The sequence below is a fragment of the Ostrea edulis genome, chromosome 2, assembly GCF_947568905.1.
Source record: "Ostrea edulis chromosome 2, xbOstEdul1.1, whole genome shotgun sequence".
Taxonomy (NCBI): Eukaryota; Metazoa; Mollusca; class Bivalvia; order Ostreida; family Ostreidae; genus Ostrea; species Ostrea edulis.
In genome coordinates, this window is record NC_079165.1 from 87,556,969 (window position 1) to 87,571,594 (window position 14,626).

The 14,626-nt window shown below is 35.2% G+C and overlaps 1 protein-coding gene across 1 annotated transcript; it reads left to right on the forward strand.

Annotated features, from left to right (window-relative positions):
* Positions 1–2,227: 2,227 nt before the first annotated feature.
* LOC125678361 (innexin unc-9-like) lies at positions 2,228–4,429 on the forward strand. Its single transcript, XM_048916789.2, has 2 exons — positions 2,228–3,508; positions 4,221–4,429. The coding sequence occupies exon 1, from the start codon at positions 2,322–2,324 to the stop codon at positions 3,498–3,500; it is 1,179 nt and encodes a 392-aa protein (XP_048772746.2). The 5' UTR covers positions 2,228–2,321; the 3' UTR covers positions 3,501–3,508; positions 4,221–4,429.
* The last annotated feature ends 10,197 nt before the right edge of the window (positions 4,430–14,626 follow it).

Here is a 14,626-nt window from a genome sequence, read left to right on the forward strand (position 1 = left end):
GGGCCAAGGTGGAACCACATAAGGAGTCCGAGTTTAAATTGATTTATATATGGAACAAGTTCAACTTGATCATCCTTCTACAATGGAGCTTTACAGGTAGTTAGTATTTGTAAAGCGCTATAATTATGTACACTGTACTAGTATGTGAGAGTTGAAATACAGTGAAACTGTTGCTTAAAATTTGGACGACAAAGTCAAATTGACATTCCTTATTAACAGACAAGAAGTTATAAAAATATGGACGTAAAACCTGAAAAACGGTATCATATCGACATGATTAATTCTCCTTGTATAGAATTGCAAGAATATTTCTACGCATTTTTTTATTGCAGCAAATATTATTACGCAAAAAGTTATCATGACATAATTAAAGTCAATAAAGCTGGAAGAGGGCGGTAAAATCATCCAAAGTACATTGTATATCGAATTTTTTCTGATCTCCTTGAACAAGTCGACATAATTTTGACGTTATAAACATTTCAATTGGAAGATGACACTAATTTTATTCTGCCATTTTGAGGTATAACACAACAACATTAGGCGGTTATACGTTTCCGTACAGAAATGGTCGAGTAGTTACGATCGACATGAAAACTAGTTTTAAGGTGATGGCACGTTGTGTGATGTGCAGCGCGACAAATGTTTTTCCTTACGCGCTTTTACCCTTTTACAGTGCGACGAAGCGTTTTTCCTTACCCGATTTTACCCTTAAACAGCGCGACGAAACTTTTTTCCCAACCTGCTTTTACCCTTGAACAGCGCGACGAAATTTTTTTCCCAACGTGCGTTTACCCTTTAACAGCGCGACGGAACTTTCCCCCCTAACATGCTTTTACCCTTCTACGGGGTAACAGCGCGACGAAACGTTTTTCCCAACGTGCTTTTAGTCTCCATACTTAGTCCCACCACTATCAGCCTTAAACAGAACGAAAATACATCTGTGTGGTCACGATTATCATAAAACAATGGGAAGATAAGCTGTACATTTCTGTCTCTTCCTATTTCAGCATTGTGCCAAGATAACAGGTGACCGAGAGCCCTCCAAGTCACCGGAAAAGGAGTCAAGTATGGTGGCTGATTTGTGCCACTTTACAATTTGTCGTCTTTTCGTTACTTCGAGGCGAATAGACGACAAAGCGATAATTAGCGACTTTTCGCCCCCGAAATAACGAAAAGACGACAAAATGTAGGCGAAAAGACGACAAACAAAACCCGCAAATTGGCGACATAATTTGTAGTCTTTTCTCCTTTCAAAACGATAGTTAGCTACTTTTCGCCTAGAAATAACGAAAAGACGACAAAATACAGATTTTCCCGTCATTTTGCTATTTGATTTTCTAGGAATTCAATATGAAATTCGTTGCGTTTTCGATAATCATTAATTAGATTCACAAAAGAGGAAACATCTAAAATTAAATTACAGTTCATATGTACTTGCATTCTACTGAAGAAATCTTTTTGTGTAAATGTTATACCAGGCATGTTGAATTGGAGGATAGGGTGGGCCGGTAGGGGCCCTTGTCTGTCCCCTTTTACAATTTACTATTCCCGTTATTTTTACATACGAATCCCATATTTTCTACATGCAAAGTTTGATTGATTTAATACCCCCCTCTCTCCTCTTTTCATTTTTAAAGTAGTAGTGAAAGGTAGTTGATGTTTGAAGAGCAAAATTGAAGAATACGTGCAATGAACTAATCCCCCCCCCCCCCCCCTACGATTTATAGGATATTGAGATTTGGGCAGAAGTACCCTAAATCCATTTTTTTCTTACTTGTCAAGAATTTCATTGCAAGTGTGAAGTGAGCTCCGGCTTCTCCCTCCCCTAACAGAACGATGCAATGTACCTGTACTTCTCCATACTCAGCATTTCATAATGAATTCCAAGAAAATCAGACTGCAAAAATAACGGAAACTGTATTTTGTCGTCTTTTCCACTTTTCCTTATTTCGAGGCGAAAAGTTGCTATTTATTGTTTTGTCGTCTTTTCGCCTCGAAAAGATGACAAAAGTCAAGCGAAAAGACGACAAAGTAGGTCGCTAATTTGCGGGTTTTGTTTGTCGTCTTTTCAACTTTTCGTTTTGTCGTCTTTTCGTTATTTTGGGGCGAAAAGTCGTTTTAACGTCTTTCGCCTCGAAATAACGAAAAGACGACAAATCGTAAAGTGACACAAATCAGCCACCATACTTGACTCCTTTCCGGGAATACCCTTAACTATGCTAGATAAAATGATGTTAAATAATGATAAAAGGTGGAGATCGAATTACGTGTATTCTCAATATAGAAGCACAAAAGGCTAGCGAGAGAGTGAAGGTTTCACGATGGATTCAAAAATCGCATTTAAACTTGGAAGAGTCGCTGGGGGTGAAAAAACCGGCGACTTTACGTATAACCTACGTCCATTTGGCCACGGTCATGACGACTTGATCGATCGATTGAACAACATAATCGTTCCTTTCTTTCTGGTAGTGTTCGCTGTGTATATTGGGACGGAGTACCTCTTCTCTGGTCCCCCTATCCACTGCTGGTGTCCGGCGGAATTCACAGACACTCATGTTGATTACGTGCACCATTTCTGTTGGATCCGAAACACGTATTACGTACCTCTGACACAACCCATCGTAGAAGAAGCGCGGAAAAATGAAGAGGTAGTGTATTATCAGTGGGTATCAATTATTCTATTATTCATGGCCCTGATGTTTAAGCTACCCAGTGTATTCTGGAGGCTATTTTACAAAGATTCTGGGATCCAGATTGATACGATTTCACAAACAGCCGCACAATCGCAATGCATGTCCTGGGATGAGCGGAACCAAACCGTGAAAAATATAGCTTGTGATTTTCAAAGATGGGCTAGAGTCCGCGCTCCTCGACAGAGAGGACTAAAATATCTGAAATCTTTGTTCTCAAAGCGGTCGGGATCCTACATTGTTAGTCTGTATTTTGTACAGAAATGTTTATACTGTGCTAATACCATTGGTCAATTCTTCCTATTAGACGCCTTTCTGGGACACGATTTTTACCTCCAATATGGCACGGACTTTTTCAGTGGCAGCGTGGGAAATAGTACTATGGGTTTGGCGCGCTTTCCCAGAGTTACCATGTGTGACTTCAATGTACGCCAGCTTCAGAACCTGCCGCGCTGGACGGTTCAATGCGTGCTTCCATTGAATATGTACAACGAAAAAATATTTGTCTTTCTGTGGATTCTGTACGCTTTGGTAGCCTTTCTGACGTCAGCTAATCTTCTGCTTTGGATTTGGCGCCTCATGATTCATCGAAACAGGGTCGCTTACATCCAAAAGTTTCTAATGAACTGTGAAGGCAAAACTAAAGACCCAACCAAAGAAAAGCACATTCAGAGTTTCATTCAAAAACAGCTCCATCTGGATGGAATATTCGTCTTACGGATAGCAGAACGAAACACAGGCGCGGTGTTTATAATGGACTTGGTGCAAGAACTATGGGCTGTGTTCGATAAACGATATGAAACTCGTTAGGTGATCATGTAGGTATATCAATTAAAATGATATGTACATCCTTTATATTTTCCCTACTTCTGTATTTTATACAGAGGAGAGCATGATGCACAAATGGTCATTTCTACGTGTTTATTGTGCTTCATTGAGTCGGACTAAGCAATCTGTGTTGTGTTTTCTGTGAAAAAAGAGCTTACTGTGAAACCAGGTTTCTCGAGAGGGGGGAGGGGAGGGGAGGGGAGGGGGGGGCTACTCTATATATAAGATTGTCAAAAGATAACAAGTATTATAATGTTTAGTCTCTTTATCAGAAAATTCTTTTAATATTTAACCAATGACAAGCTACCAGTAGGCTATGCACCGTAAATCGCGTCACATTGGTATCTTTCATGTTGATAAATTCATATAATTAGAAAATGTGTATGCTTGTGGAAAACCCCGATCACTCTTGAAATGGATATTTGGAGGGGGTGTGTGGATAAGAAAGCAGAATTTACTTCAGTTCATTTATTCATTCTATACTAAACCATTCATACAATGGTACATAGGGTAAATAAAACTATTAAGTTAGTAGATTTATATAGACAATATTACCAAGGGTACAAGTAAATAAATAATGCATGCACATATTCTGTTGTTTGACATCTCTTCTCTTCATTGTTGTAATCATCTCATGTTTGTCTATTTTGGACTTTGAATTATAAAATATTCTATTCTATATATCATTCACATCAAATACAGGTGGGGGCATAAGGCATTAAAAGAGATTTGGGAATTTGATACATGCATGTACCTACAGGACAACAAAGGATCCACTCATTGCATTGCATTGTGGGATTACGTAATGTCACCTATTTAACCACTGACGTAAGGATTGGTTAAAGAAAGTACGGTAGAAATAAATTCGAAAATCAAGTCTATAATTCATTAAAATCCGTTTTTGAACAGTTTATTGGTATGTTTGTTTGTTTTTTAAGTCCAGGTCAATGCGCAAAATACCTATTCAAAAATCGTTATTTATGGAAACGAATGAAGGAATATATCGCCCTTTCCTATGACGTCATCTGAGACAATTGTGGTTGTGTACACATATTACGCCATGCACTATACTAATTATCGTTCTAATATCTGTTTCAATTTCAATTCATTTATTCTCATAAGTCAATCAACAGGACATAGAGAAATATATAGGCAATCACACTAATTATATTTATGCATGCGAGTTGAGGTACATATATACGTTTACAAAAATGAATATTACAAAATATGATTGGCAAATTGACATCAACTTGGAGGGTTGACCACCTCATTTATAGTGTCAATAAATCCTAGATAAATTCAACAGCAATTTAAAATTCTTAGAAAAAAATAAATCATGAAGTTTTAAAATATTTGGTCTATGATGAAATTTTTGCGGTGTGTAAATTTTTCGAAAGTCTTTAAAATTTTCACATGTAAAAATATAATGAAATTCGTCGCCTATTTCAGAATAACACAATTTACATTTTCTATCTGCTCTGGGAATGCCAGACCATCTCCCAGTTTCTATTGATAAGCGGTGGTTTGTCGTTTTGAATCTTGCAATTTTACGTATTCTATAAATATCCAAATTTGATAAGATATAATTGTGACATTTAAATTCAGAATTTATAAAGAAGTTGTAAATTTTACCTTTGCTGCAATTACATTCTGACAACCATTGCTTCTGGAATTGATCATATAATTTTTGTTTTAATGAGTTTACAAGACACCTTTTGTTTTGTACATATTGAAATATCCATATAATACTTAAGCCACAATCATCAATAATGCTTTTAACATTTTTTATCCATTTTATTTTGATACCATTTAAATGCTTTTTTAAAAATAAATATATAAGCTGATAAAATAGATATGACAATTTTGTTTCTTTGCCATTGACAATATTGGCCCAACAATTTATAATTCTGGTTTTGATATAGATATCTAATGGGTATCTGCCCAATTCTCCATATATCATAATTTTTTATGTATTTTGCTTCAGATTCAACAGAATTCTACAAAATTTTAATGTACCTTCACAATAACATCGTTATTACCAAAACCCCATATTTCACATCATCCATATATCAACATTTTATCAAACAAATGCAATTGGGCTGTAATCGATAGATTTAGGCTTCACACCTTTTTAAAGATTCCGCACATAGCGTTTGGTTTCATTGAAGGATCCAGATCTGGAGAAGAAAACACCCAGGTGCTTAAAATGTTTGACAATATCTAGCTCTTTGCCATCATAAAAGAAACGACAGTTACTAGGCAATCTACCTTTTGAAAAAATCATAATTTTTGTTTTATCGACATTTACTTTACTGCATCATCAGCATAAAGGATGATCATTATTTTCAAAAATACATTTAGCTCATTTTCCATTTCTTCGGAAATTAGCGTAACCCCCTCAACATTACTATCAATAAGGTAATTTTTAAGGTAATTCAAAAACAAGGCAAAAAGGATGGGGGATACACCGATTTTACATGGAAAATAATTTGAAAATTCATTATTCAAAGCTATTCTTGATTTACATCCATTGTACATATTTACAATAACCGTAAGGCATTTGCCTGCAATGTTTTACTGTGATCATTTACGCCAAACACTATCAAAAGCACCTTTGAAATCTATAAATGAACAAAAAAGTTTCTCTTTCGGCAGAAAACACAACTCAGTAAGCGAATATAGTACACACATATTATCAAATGTAGAATATTTGTCTCTAAAACCTGTTTGATTTTTCTTCAGTACATCAAAATTTTGTGAGAAATGGCCAGTTTTAGCAACACCGTAGATAGTGACGGTGAAATCCAAGGATACATTTGAGTTTAAGGATTCAACCTTATATGTTTGTACCTGCACCCGTTTCGAAACCACCAGAAAGTGATTGATATATATATATCTCATCGGAATCTCAGCTAGAAATTATTCACCGGGCCAGCCCACAAAAAAATTGGGAATGATATTGGAAATAATGTTTTACCTAAAGATAATCTTTGTATTTTACAAGGAAAAAAACCCCGAACAATTCCCAACTGTTGGCATGAAAACCATAATACTGTAGCGATGATGGATGAACGGATCAAAGGATCTGAAAACCAACACCTAATATACAATACCTTGCTATAATGTGTTTAATTATATATATTTCATTGTAAAATGCTTTTTTGAGAAAACATTGTGCACAACGTTATTTAATTGTAACCCCCCCCCCCTTTTTTTTTTTTTTTTTTTTTTTTTTTACATAGATACAATATCATAGAAAGTAAATCATTAGTACATGTAGTTTCTTCACAGCACACGTCAAATGCGAAATTGAAATATTACAACACAGAGTTAACGAATTGTAGCATTTTGAGGTTCGAAATTTTGCCTTGAAGATTCATAATATAATAATCAATGTATCACAGTTTGCTTAAGTATCTTCAGAAAATTTTATCCACTGATGGTACCGGTGAAGTTTAGTCATTCCGCGGCAATGAAAACCACACCGAGTGCTACCCATATAGTGTACCTCAGATACGAAGAACGGGAAAATCAATTAATATACTCCCGATGGACGCCAATTATTCTGGTCATCATTTAGGCCAAGTCGTACTGTGCAAGATACCAGGTTTCTTTTGGGTGTTTATTTTATCAGAGTTCTGAATTCCTTTTGGATATAATTTCACAAACGCGATATCAAGGGACTGATTCACGATTTTACCCAAAATTTGTTTTTTCACTTTTAATGATCAAAATTTACTGTCTAATGTGTTTGAAAGATTTCACATGAAAATTAAGGTTATACATCATCACAGAAGCTCATTTTAGAGAGTTTATTATTTGTTTTGTAAACAAAGATTGCGGTATGCTATTGTTTACGAAATTTTGAAAAGAAATGGATATCGATCAAAGTATTATTATATCTCTCACATTTCAAGCATTTTTGGGGTGAAATGTGTCATTTAAAAGTTAAAATTTGTGACTATGCAAAATTAAGATGCATTACATTACAAAATCAATATTTCACTTATTTGTTTGTTTACATAAAAAGACTCGAGTCTTTGTTTACATAACACATATTTAAGGCTAAAATACTGCTTTCATTCTTGCATTCAGAAGGTCAAAATTTTGGCTGTCAACATTAAATGAGTTATGTTTCTAATGTTTAACATCAAAAATGAAAAATATTTTTATCAAAAATCGTGAACCAGTCCCTTTAAAAGGGAAGCCTCCGTGTTTACTCGGGTTTTGTTTGCTGTTTATTGGAACGTTTACATGTCCCGGTTATCTGTATTATTAGGATAAATACGGTAAACATTGTGAACACCGGGGTAATTTGTATAACTGTCTCCCTTGTTATATATCCCTGTTATAGATCACGGGATGCAAACAACCTGGACATCACAAGATACATTTATAGTTTGTAATATTCAAGTTTAACAACTTAGACATAAGTTTATTCTAAGATACATTTATAGGTTGTAATATTTTAAGTTTAATAACCTAAATATAAGTTCAGATCAGATACATTTATAGTTTGTAATATTCAAGTTTAACAACCTAGACATGAATTTATTCGAAGATACATTTATAGTTTGTAATATTCAAGTTTAACAACCTAGACATAATTAATTTTATCCTAAGATACATTTATAGTCTGTAATATTCAAGTTTAACAACTTAGACAACTTAGACGGTGAAGTACCACAAAGACCTATGCTCAGCACTCAGGGCCGTAGCAGCACAGGATATCTAAGATTTTGGATGCATCAATTGAAGTCAGATATTGCTGTTTACGCGGGATTTTCTATCATTTTATATATTAAACAAAATGTAAATTGGTCATTAATACATAAAATGCACATATAAAAAGACGATTTTGAAGGATTTCAATTTTGGGTATAATGGTTTTTATACTGAATTTTCAAGTCAAGATTTTTGAATACATAAATATACATTGTAGGTGGTTTTATAGGGAAAATAGGTGGTGAATATGGACTTTCATTATGGATCCACCTACATGATTGATGCAAGCTGATGGCAACGTACTTTAATGCTGTGGCATTTAGTTATTTGAATTTGAATACATGGATTTGGTATAGATTCAAAAATAGACACAGTATAGAATAGCATTATTACTCTATTGTTCGCATTTGATAGTCTATGAACAATTTTTTTTTTAATCGTTTAAATTTGTGTCTTGTTTTCTTTCTCATCTTATATCAATATATAGCTTGACTGGATAAATATTACATGAATTTGATATATGTAAATATTGTTTATAAGTTGGACAGATTTCATGCCATGTCATATTATCATAATCATGCACAATGATGGAAAATGCGAATAAAAAGATAGACTGTTCTAATTTAATACGATGCAAAAGCATTTAGATATTATAAATAACCAAAAACAAAAACAAAAAAAGAAAAGAAAGGAAATAACCACACGTGGGTGAATACGAAAATCGCTGATTGTCTAGGAATGCAGGGTTTACCTGTTGTCAATTATGAATATACTTTTTTATCTTCCGGGTCACGGAGTATATCCGATGACGTCATTTCTCGTGGTTGGGATCATCCTATTTTTGTACGTCTCTTCAGTGTCCCTGTCCTGTTCTGTTGTTGTAATAATTAATGGTAGGAGTGCGAAAACAATGGAAGAACGAGATAATTACCCCCCTATCCAAATTTTCCCACCTTTTCGTCGTTTTTATATCCCTTACTATACGTTTTTATGTAACTTTTAAAAACATTTATTCTTTTGGTATACATTTTGTAATTCAACTCTTTTTTGTTATTAAAGATATCTAGGTTTTTATGTCAAGTTGAACAGTCGGTGCTAAACATTTGTAAACGTAAATATTTATATATATATATGTGATTTAAAAGTGTAATAACACCTTAAAATGTCTAATATACATCACCTGTTTTCAGACCAGCGTCTAGACTTTTAGTGTTTTACAATCTTCATATTCCTTTGGTTCTGGTTCGTGTTAGTTGCCATCGTCACGTGCGGCAACTTCCTGTTCTGGGTCTGGCGTGTGCTTGTGAAGCAAAACCGCGTTGCCTACATCAAGAAGTTCTTGAAGGTCCGCGATGAACTCCATGGAGAGGATGACAAGAAGGTTTGCCGTCAGTTCGCGGACCAATATCTTCGTGATGATGGTCTCTTCGTTCTGAGAATCATAGCTAGGAACACTAACGCCATCTTGTTGACTGATTTGGTATTGAACTTGTGGGGTATATACAAGGAAAAACCCTTAGTGAAAAAAGCCCTAAGTGATGATTATGGCGAAACGCATGCCTAAGCGAGACTCTCTTTGTAAAAGCTAGTTATGTTCAAATGGGGAGAGTGCAAGAGACATTCCAGGTAGCGCGAGGTGACACAAATAAATGTATGCCATCAGTGTTGGTTTGAAGGGGTGCTTAAATTTCGTAGTCGACCTGCTTTTGACGTCAGATTTCGCCACTGTTCCCGCCTTTGGTGCTAAGCGTGTCAGGGAGAGAGAGGGATACTAGTCCTAGTCATACCATTTGGGCATTGGCAGTTCCAACTATGCAGTAGAATAACTACATTCACAATTTTTTTTGTTCGAATTTGTTTTTTTCTCTCGATTTTCCAGCAAACATCTTGATTTTATTTCGAAACAAAATGTCCATCGAATCTCAAACATTCCAGATCCATTGTCTTCCAGTTGGACATTAACTACGGCAAACCAGGATTCCATTTCCATGACATCATGTATTACTGATTTTTTTGTTATGTAGTGAAATATTGCAGTGTCTAAGGAAGTGTGAATTTTTTTTTTACCGACTCATTTAATTTAAAATTTGTCTCGTGATATCTGTTACTTTGATGATATTTGTAATCATTAATAATTGGCCAGTGATTGTGTCTTTATCATGTTCATTATGATATTATCTAATTTAAAAGAATTACAACTTTAGAATGAGAATCACGAATCAACGAATTGTTGTCAAGATAAAGAAAACTGTGATACAAACTAACCGCATTCTCATGATATTAATTTTTTTCCAGAGATATATTTTTCTATTTTGAAAAATGTTTCCATATACCACAATTTTTTTTTTTTTTGTTTGACATTTAGGAATGGGTATGTGATTATTTTGGATTTGATGCTGTTAGTCATTTCATGTTCAATTGTAACAGGTCAAGGCCCTTAATTATGTTGATCTCTGTTATTCAGCATGTGTTCATAATTTTGTAATCACCATGTCATATCGTTGCCGGCTATATTAATCGGAGGACCAAATGAACATTCGCTTTTGTTAGATGTATGATAGAAAGATAACACTGATGTATGGATGCCTATGTTGTGTTAAATATGGGCATTTCTCTGTTGTGAAATATCTTTTAAAAAGGTTGTATCAATTTTAATGTAATTGGATTTGCAAATTTCGCGTGCCTTATAACCAGGACTCAGCACAAGGGAATGTATATTTTGTAAAATAAATGTTCAGATAGCATTTATATTTTTTATGATGTACAATGTAGTGATTGCATATACCCTTATTTTATTACCAATAATTCAAACTGCAATATATAGTGGCATAAGTTGTTTTAAATAAAAGTTTAACTGTTTAGTTCAGAAATAGAAATAATAAAGAGTTATTAAAATGTGTGGATTTGAATTTTTTGATATGCGGTGACAATATGTTGACGTTCGCAGTGATAAAAATTCTTGTTTTCATGAATTTTCATGAGGATTGCTCACATAAAACAGATAAAGGTCAAAGTCTGCTCGCTTGACGTTAAAAACCGAAAGAGAAGCATTTCCCTTACACTGTGATACAGAGATTAAATTGTCACCTGACTTTAATAAGTTCTTTCATGTTGACTGTTAGATAAGACGCACAACATGCGTGGTCCTGTTTGTAGGTCAGTGTCGCTTTATGAAGGGAACACGTCCATTTTATGTATAGATATGAGACTGGAGAGCCCTTGAAAATATCTATAAAATTTCATGTACAGTAATACCATTAAATATCTGTCTTTACAAGCAAACAGTCCATAAGTGTAGTCTGCTGACAAGAAAATAAATACCACTTCAACACTCACGAGTGAACTACTATTGCGTCTAGCATCGAATAGACTGAGTGGTGCATTATTTAGCTGCTGAACTGGAGCTGTCTGAAAAAATATTGGGACAGATCAGAGAGCTACAGATCCACCCCTTTTAAAAGTCTTCAATTTACAGCACACAAAATTTTTTAAGGATATACAAGAGCAGATGAATCACTACACCAGAAATTTGTTCAAACTGTATGATCCCTGGGTAGAGATGCACTATAGAGCTTTTATTCGCCCGTCGAAGACGGGACGTATTATGGTGTGGCGTCGTCCGTCTGTCTGTCTGGACCTTGTGGGCAGGATACAGACCGAACCGTAAGCTCCAGGATTTACAACTTGGTACATTTGATTATCATGATGAGAGGACTGAATATGTTTAACGTCCCTCTTGTTAATATATCACTCATATGGAGACGTCACTACTGCCGGTGAAGGGCTGCAAAATTTAGGCCTATGCTCGGCGCTTATGGCCATTGAGCAGGGACGGGTCTTTATCGTGCCACACCTGCTATGACACGGGACCTAAGTTTTTGCGGTCTTCTCCAAAGGACCGCCCCATTTAATCACCTCTTACGATAAGCAAGGGGTACTGAGGACCTATCTAACCCGGATCATGCCTATTGTTTACCAATGTCAAGATCATAGTATCACTTAGCAGGAAAACCCTTGTGGGCAGGATACAAACCGAACCGTATATTTGATCACCCTAATGAGAAGAAGATGCCTATTGTTTTTCAAGGTCAAAGGTCATAGTATCATTTAGAAGGAAAACCTTGTAGGCAGGATACAAACCGAACCGTAAGCTTCAGGATATTGAAACTTGATCACCATGATGAGAGGATGATGCCTATTATTTTTGGAGGTCAAGGTCACAGTATCACTTAGTAGGAAAACCTTGTAGACAGTATACAAACCGAACTGTTGGTGCTAGGACCGTCAAACTTTGTACACATACACTTTATGCCAAGTGGAGGATGCCTATTGTTTCTTAAGGTTAAAGGTCAAGGTCGTAGTAGCAGGATGCAGACCGATTCGTTGGGGCAAGGACCATTAAACTTGGTGCACATACATTTTATGCCAAGTGAAAATAATACATTGAGAGTATATGATTTGTCTTGTTTTTTTCGATGCAAAGAAAGTATGTCACACTCTGATGATTGCCGATACTACTTGAAGGCAAGTTCTACAAATCATGTAAGAAAAACACCCTATATTAGATTTTCACGGGCGTATTATATACCGTTGGCGGTACTCTTGTTAAGTTTTGCAAAACCAAGAATAGACGGAGAATTGGTCCCTGTTATCTATTTAGTGTAGATACAAGTTTGTTTAAACTGATCACTGGGACTAGACCAGGGATAACAACAGAAATTAGTTATACAGGACAGTGGCGGATCCAGGATTTCCAAAAAAAAAATGGGAGGACGTGTATACAGGTCAAGTATTTGCCAAAATTTTCAGGGTGCCAAATCCGTACTTTTACTCTGATTTTAATATGTTCTATGTAGGGTTTGTAATCTTTCAACCTTATCTATATTATATGCTAGTAGTGCCTTGTAAATGTGGCGAGCCCCCCCCCCCCCCTCTCTCTCTCTCTGAATCCGCCACTGAGAAGGTTTTTCTTTTTAATATCTTCTCAACACACAAAAGGTTGAATGTGTCATATCAATATGCAAGCATGACATAGGTAGTTGAGGTCTTGAGAAGGAAGGATACACATGAAGATAGTGTGTGGATAAAGCAGCTTAAATGATGACCCCAACGTTAGGAGAGGTTAGGATAGGTTAGACGCTTTTCTATATAGGAATATGAATGGTCCGATCTATGCAAGACTGATGGGTATTATATGTATATATGAAACTGTATAGGAATAATAAAAATTTATGTCTAGATTTTACCAATCAGGGGGAGATGTCTGAAACTTGCTCTTGTTCCCAAAAATGCCCTCTATAGATATAATTGTGTCAGTATCAAAATTACATGTCATTTTATTTCACACAAACCATGCATATGGAAAGGTACATGAGGTGCATGAAACATATTTACATATATACAATAACAGAGGTCAAACAGATGAAAAATCGGGAAAACAGACAATATTGATTTTCAAAATAAACATATACACAGCTTTCTTAGAGATACCGAATCTTCAGAAGACGTGTTCACAAAAATGTTTAGTGTTTGGGGTAGAACAATATTCTATATCTTAAACATCTCTACGTAATTTGCACAATGCTTCACATTCCAGAATATAATGAAATCCATCTCCAATTTGGTTATACAGTTGCATAACATTCCTGTAAATGCCTCCAATGGGGTTTGAAGTTAGCAACTTCCGGGTTGGAATAGGGTCGCTATAACAGTTTCAACGTGTGATATTGGTTTACATTGGAATAGTTATTGTGAAAATTCTTTTAAACGTAAATGTAAAACGAGAAGAACATTCAGTGCTGGGATGAGCGATGTGGCCCTGGTTTGACGCTAATAAAAACTATATTTCACCACTAAACTTCTGTGTAATGGATTTGTACCAAATTACCATTCTGATTACCCTTTACTACAGTAATATTTTCACTAAAGTTTCATTCCTTTAAAAAATGTTTTTTGATTGTGTGGGTACTTTCATACTTCAGGCCTTTATTCTAAGTTCGTACAATGCTGTCAATTGTGTTTAATTGAAAAATCACCCCTCGTGTTTTTCGGGCATTTTCTTGTAAGGGCGAGATCAAATGTTCAATGTCTGACAAAAAAACTAAATTTACATAGTTTTCACCAAGACCCCCTCCCCTCCCCTTAAAACTAAATATGATGAATGTTGAAACTAATCGTAAGAACAAGCAAAAGCATAAATGCATAAAAAACTCTCTGTATACCTTTTCTAGTGTTTATTCACAATTGAAAGTGTACATTTCATTAAAGCTATTTCTAAAATGTTCATTAAAATGTAATATTATTATGTGGTTTTTAACAGTCGCTTGTCTTTTTTTTCTGTATTCAACAAACATGTAATCGATGACAGAAACTTTTTTTTTGTA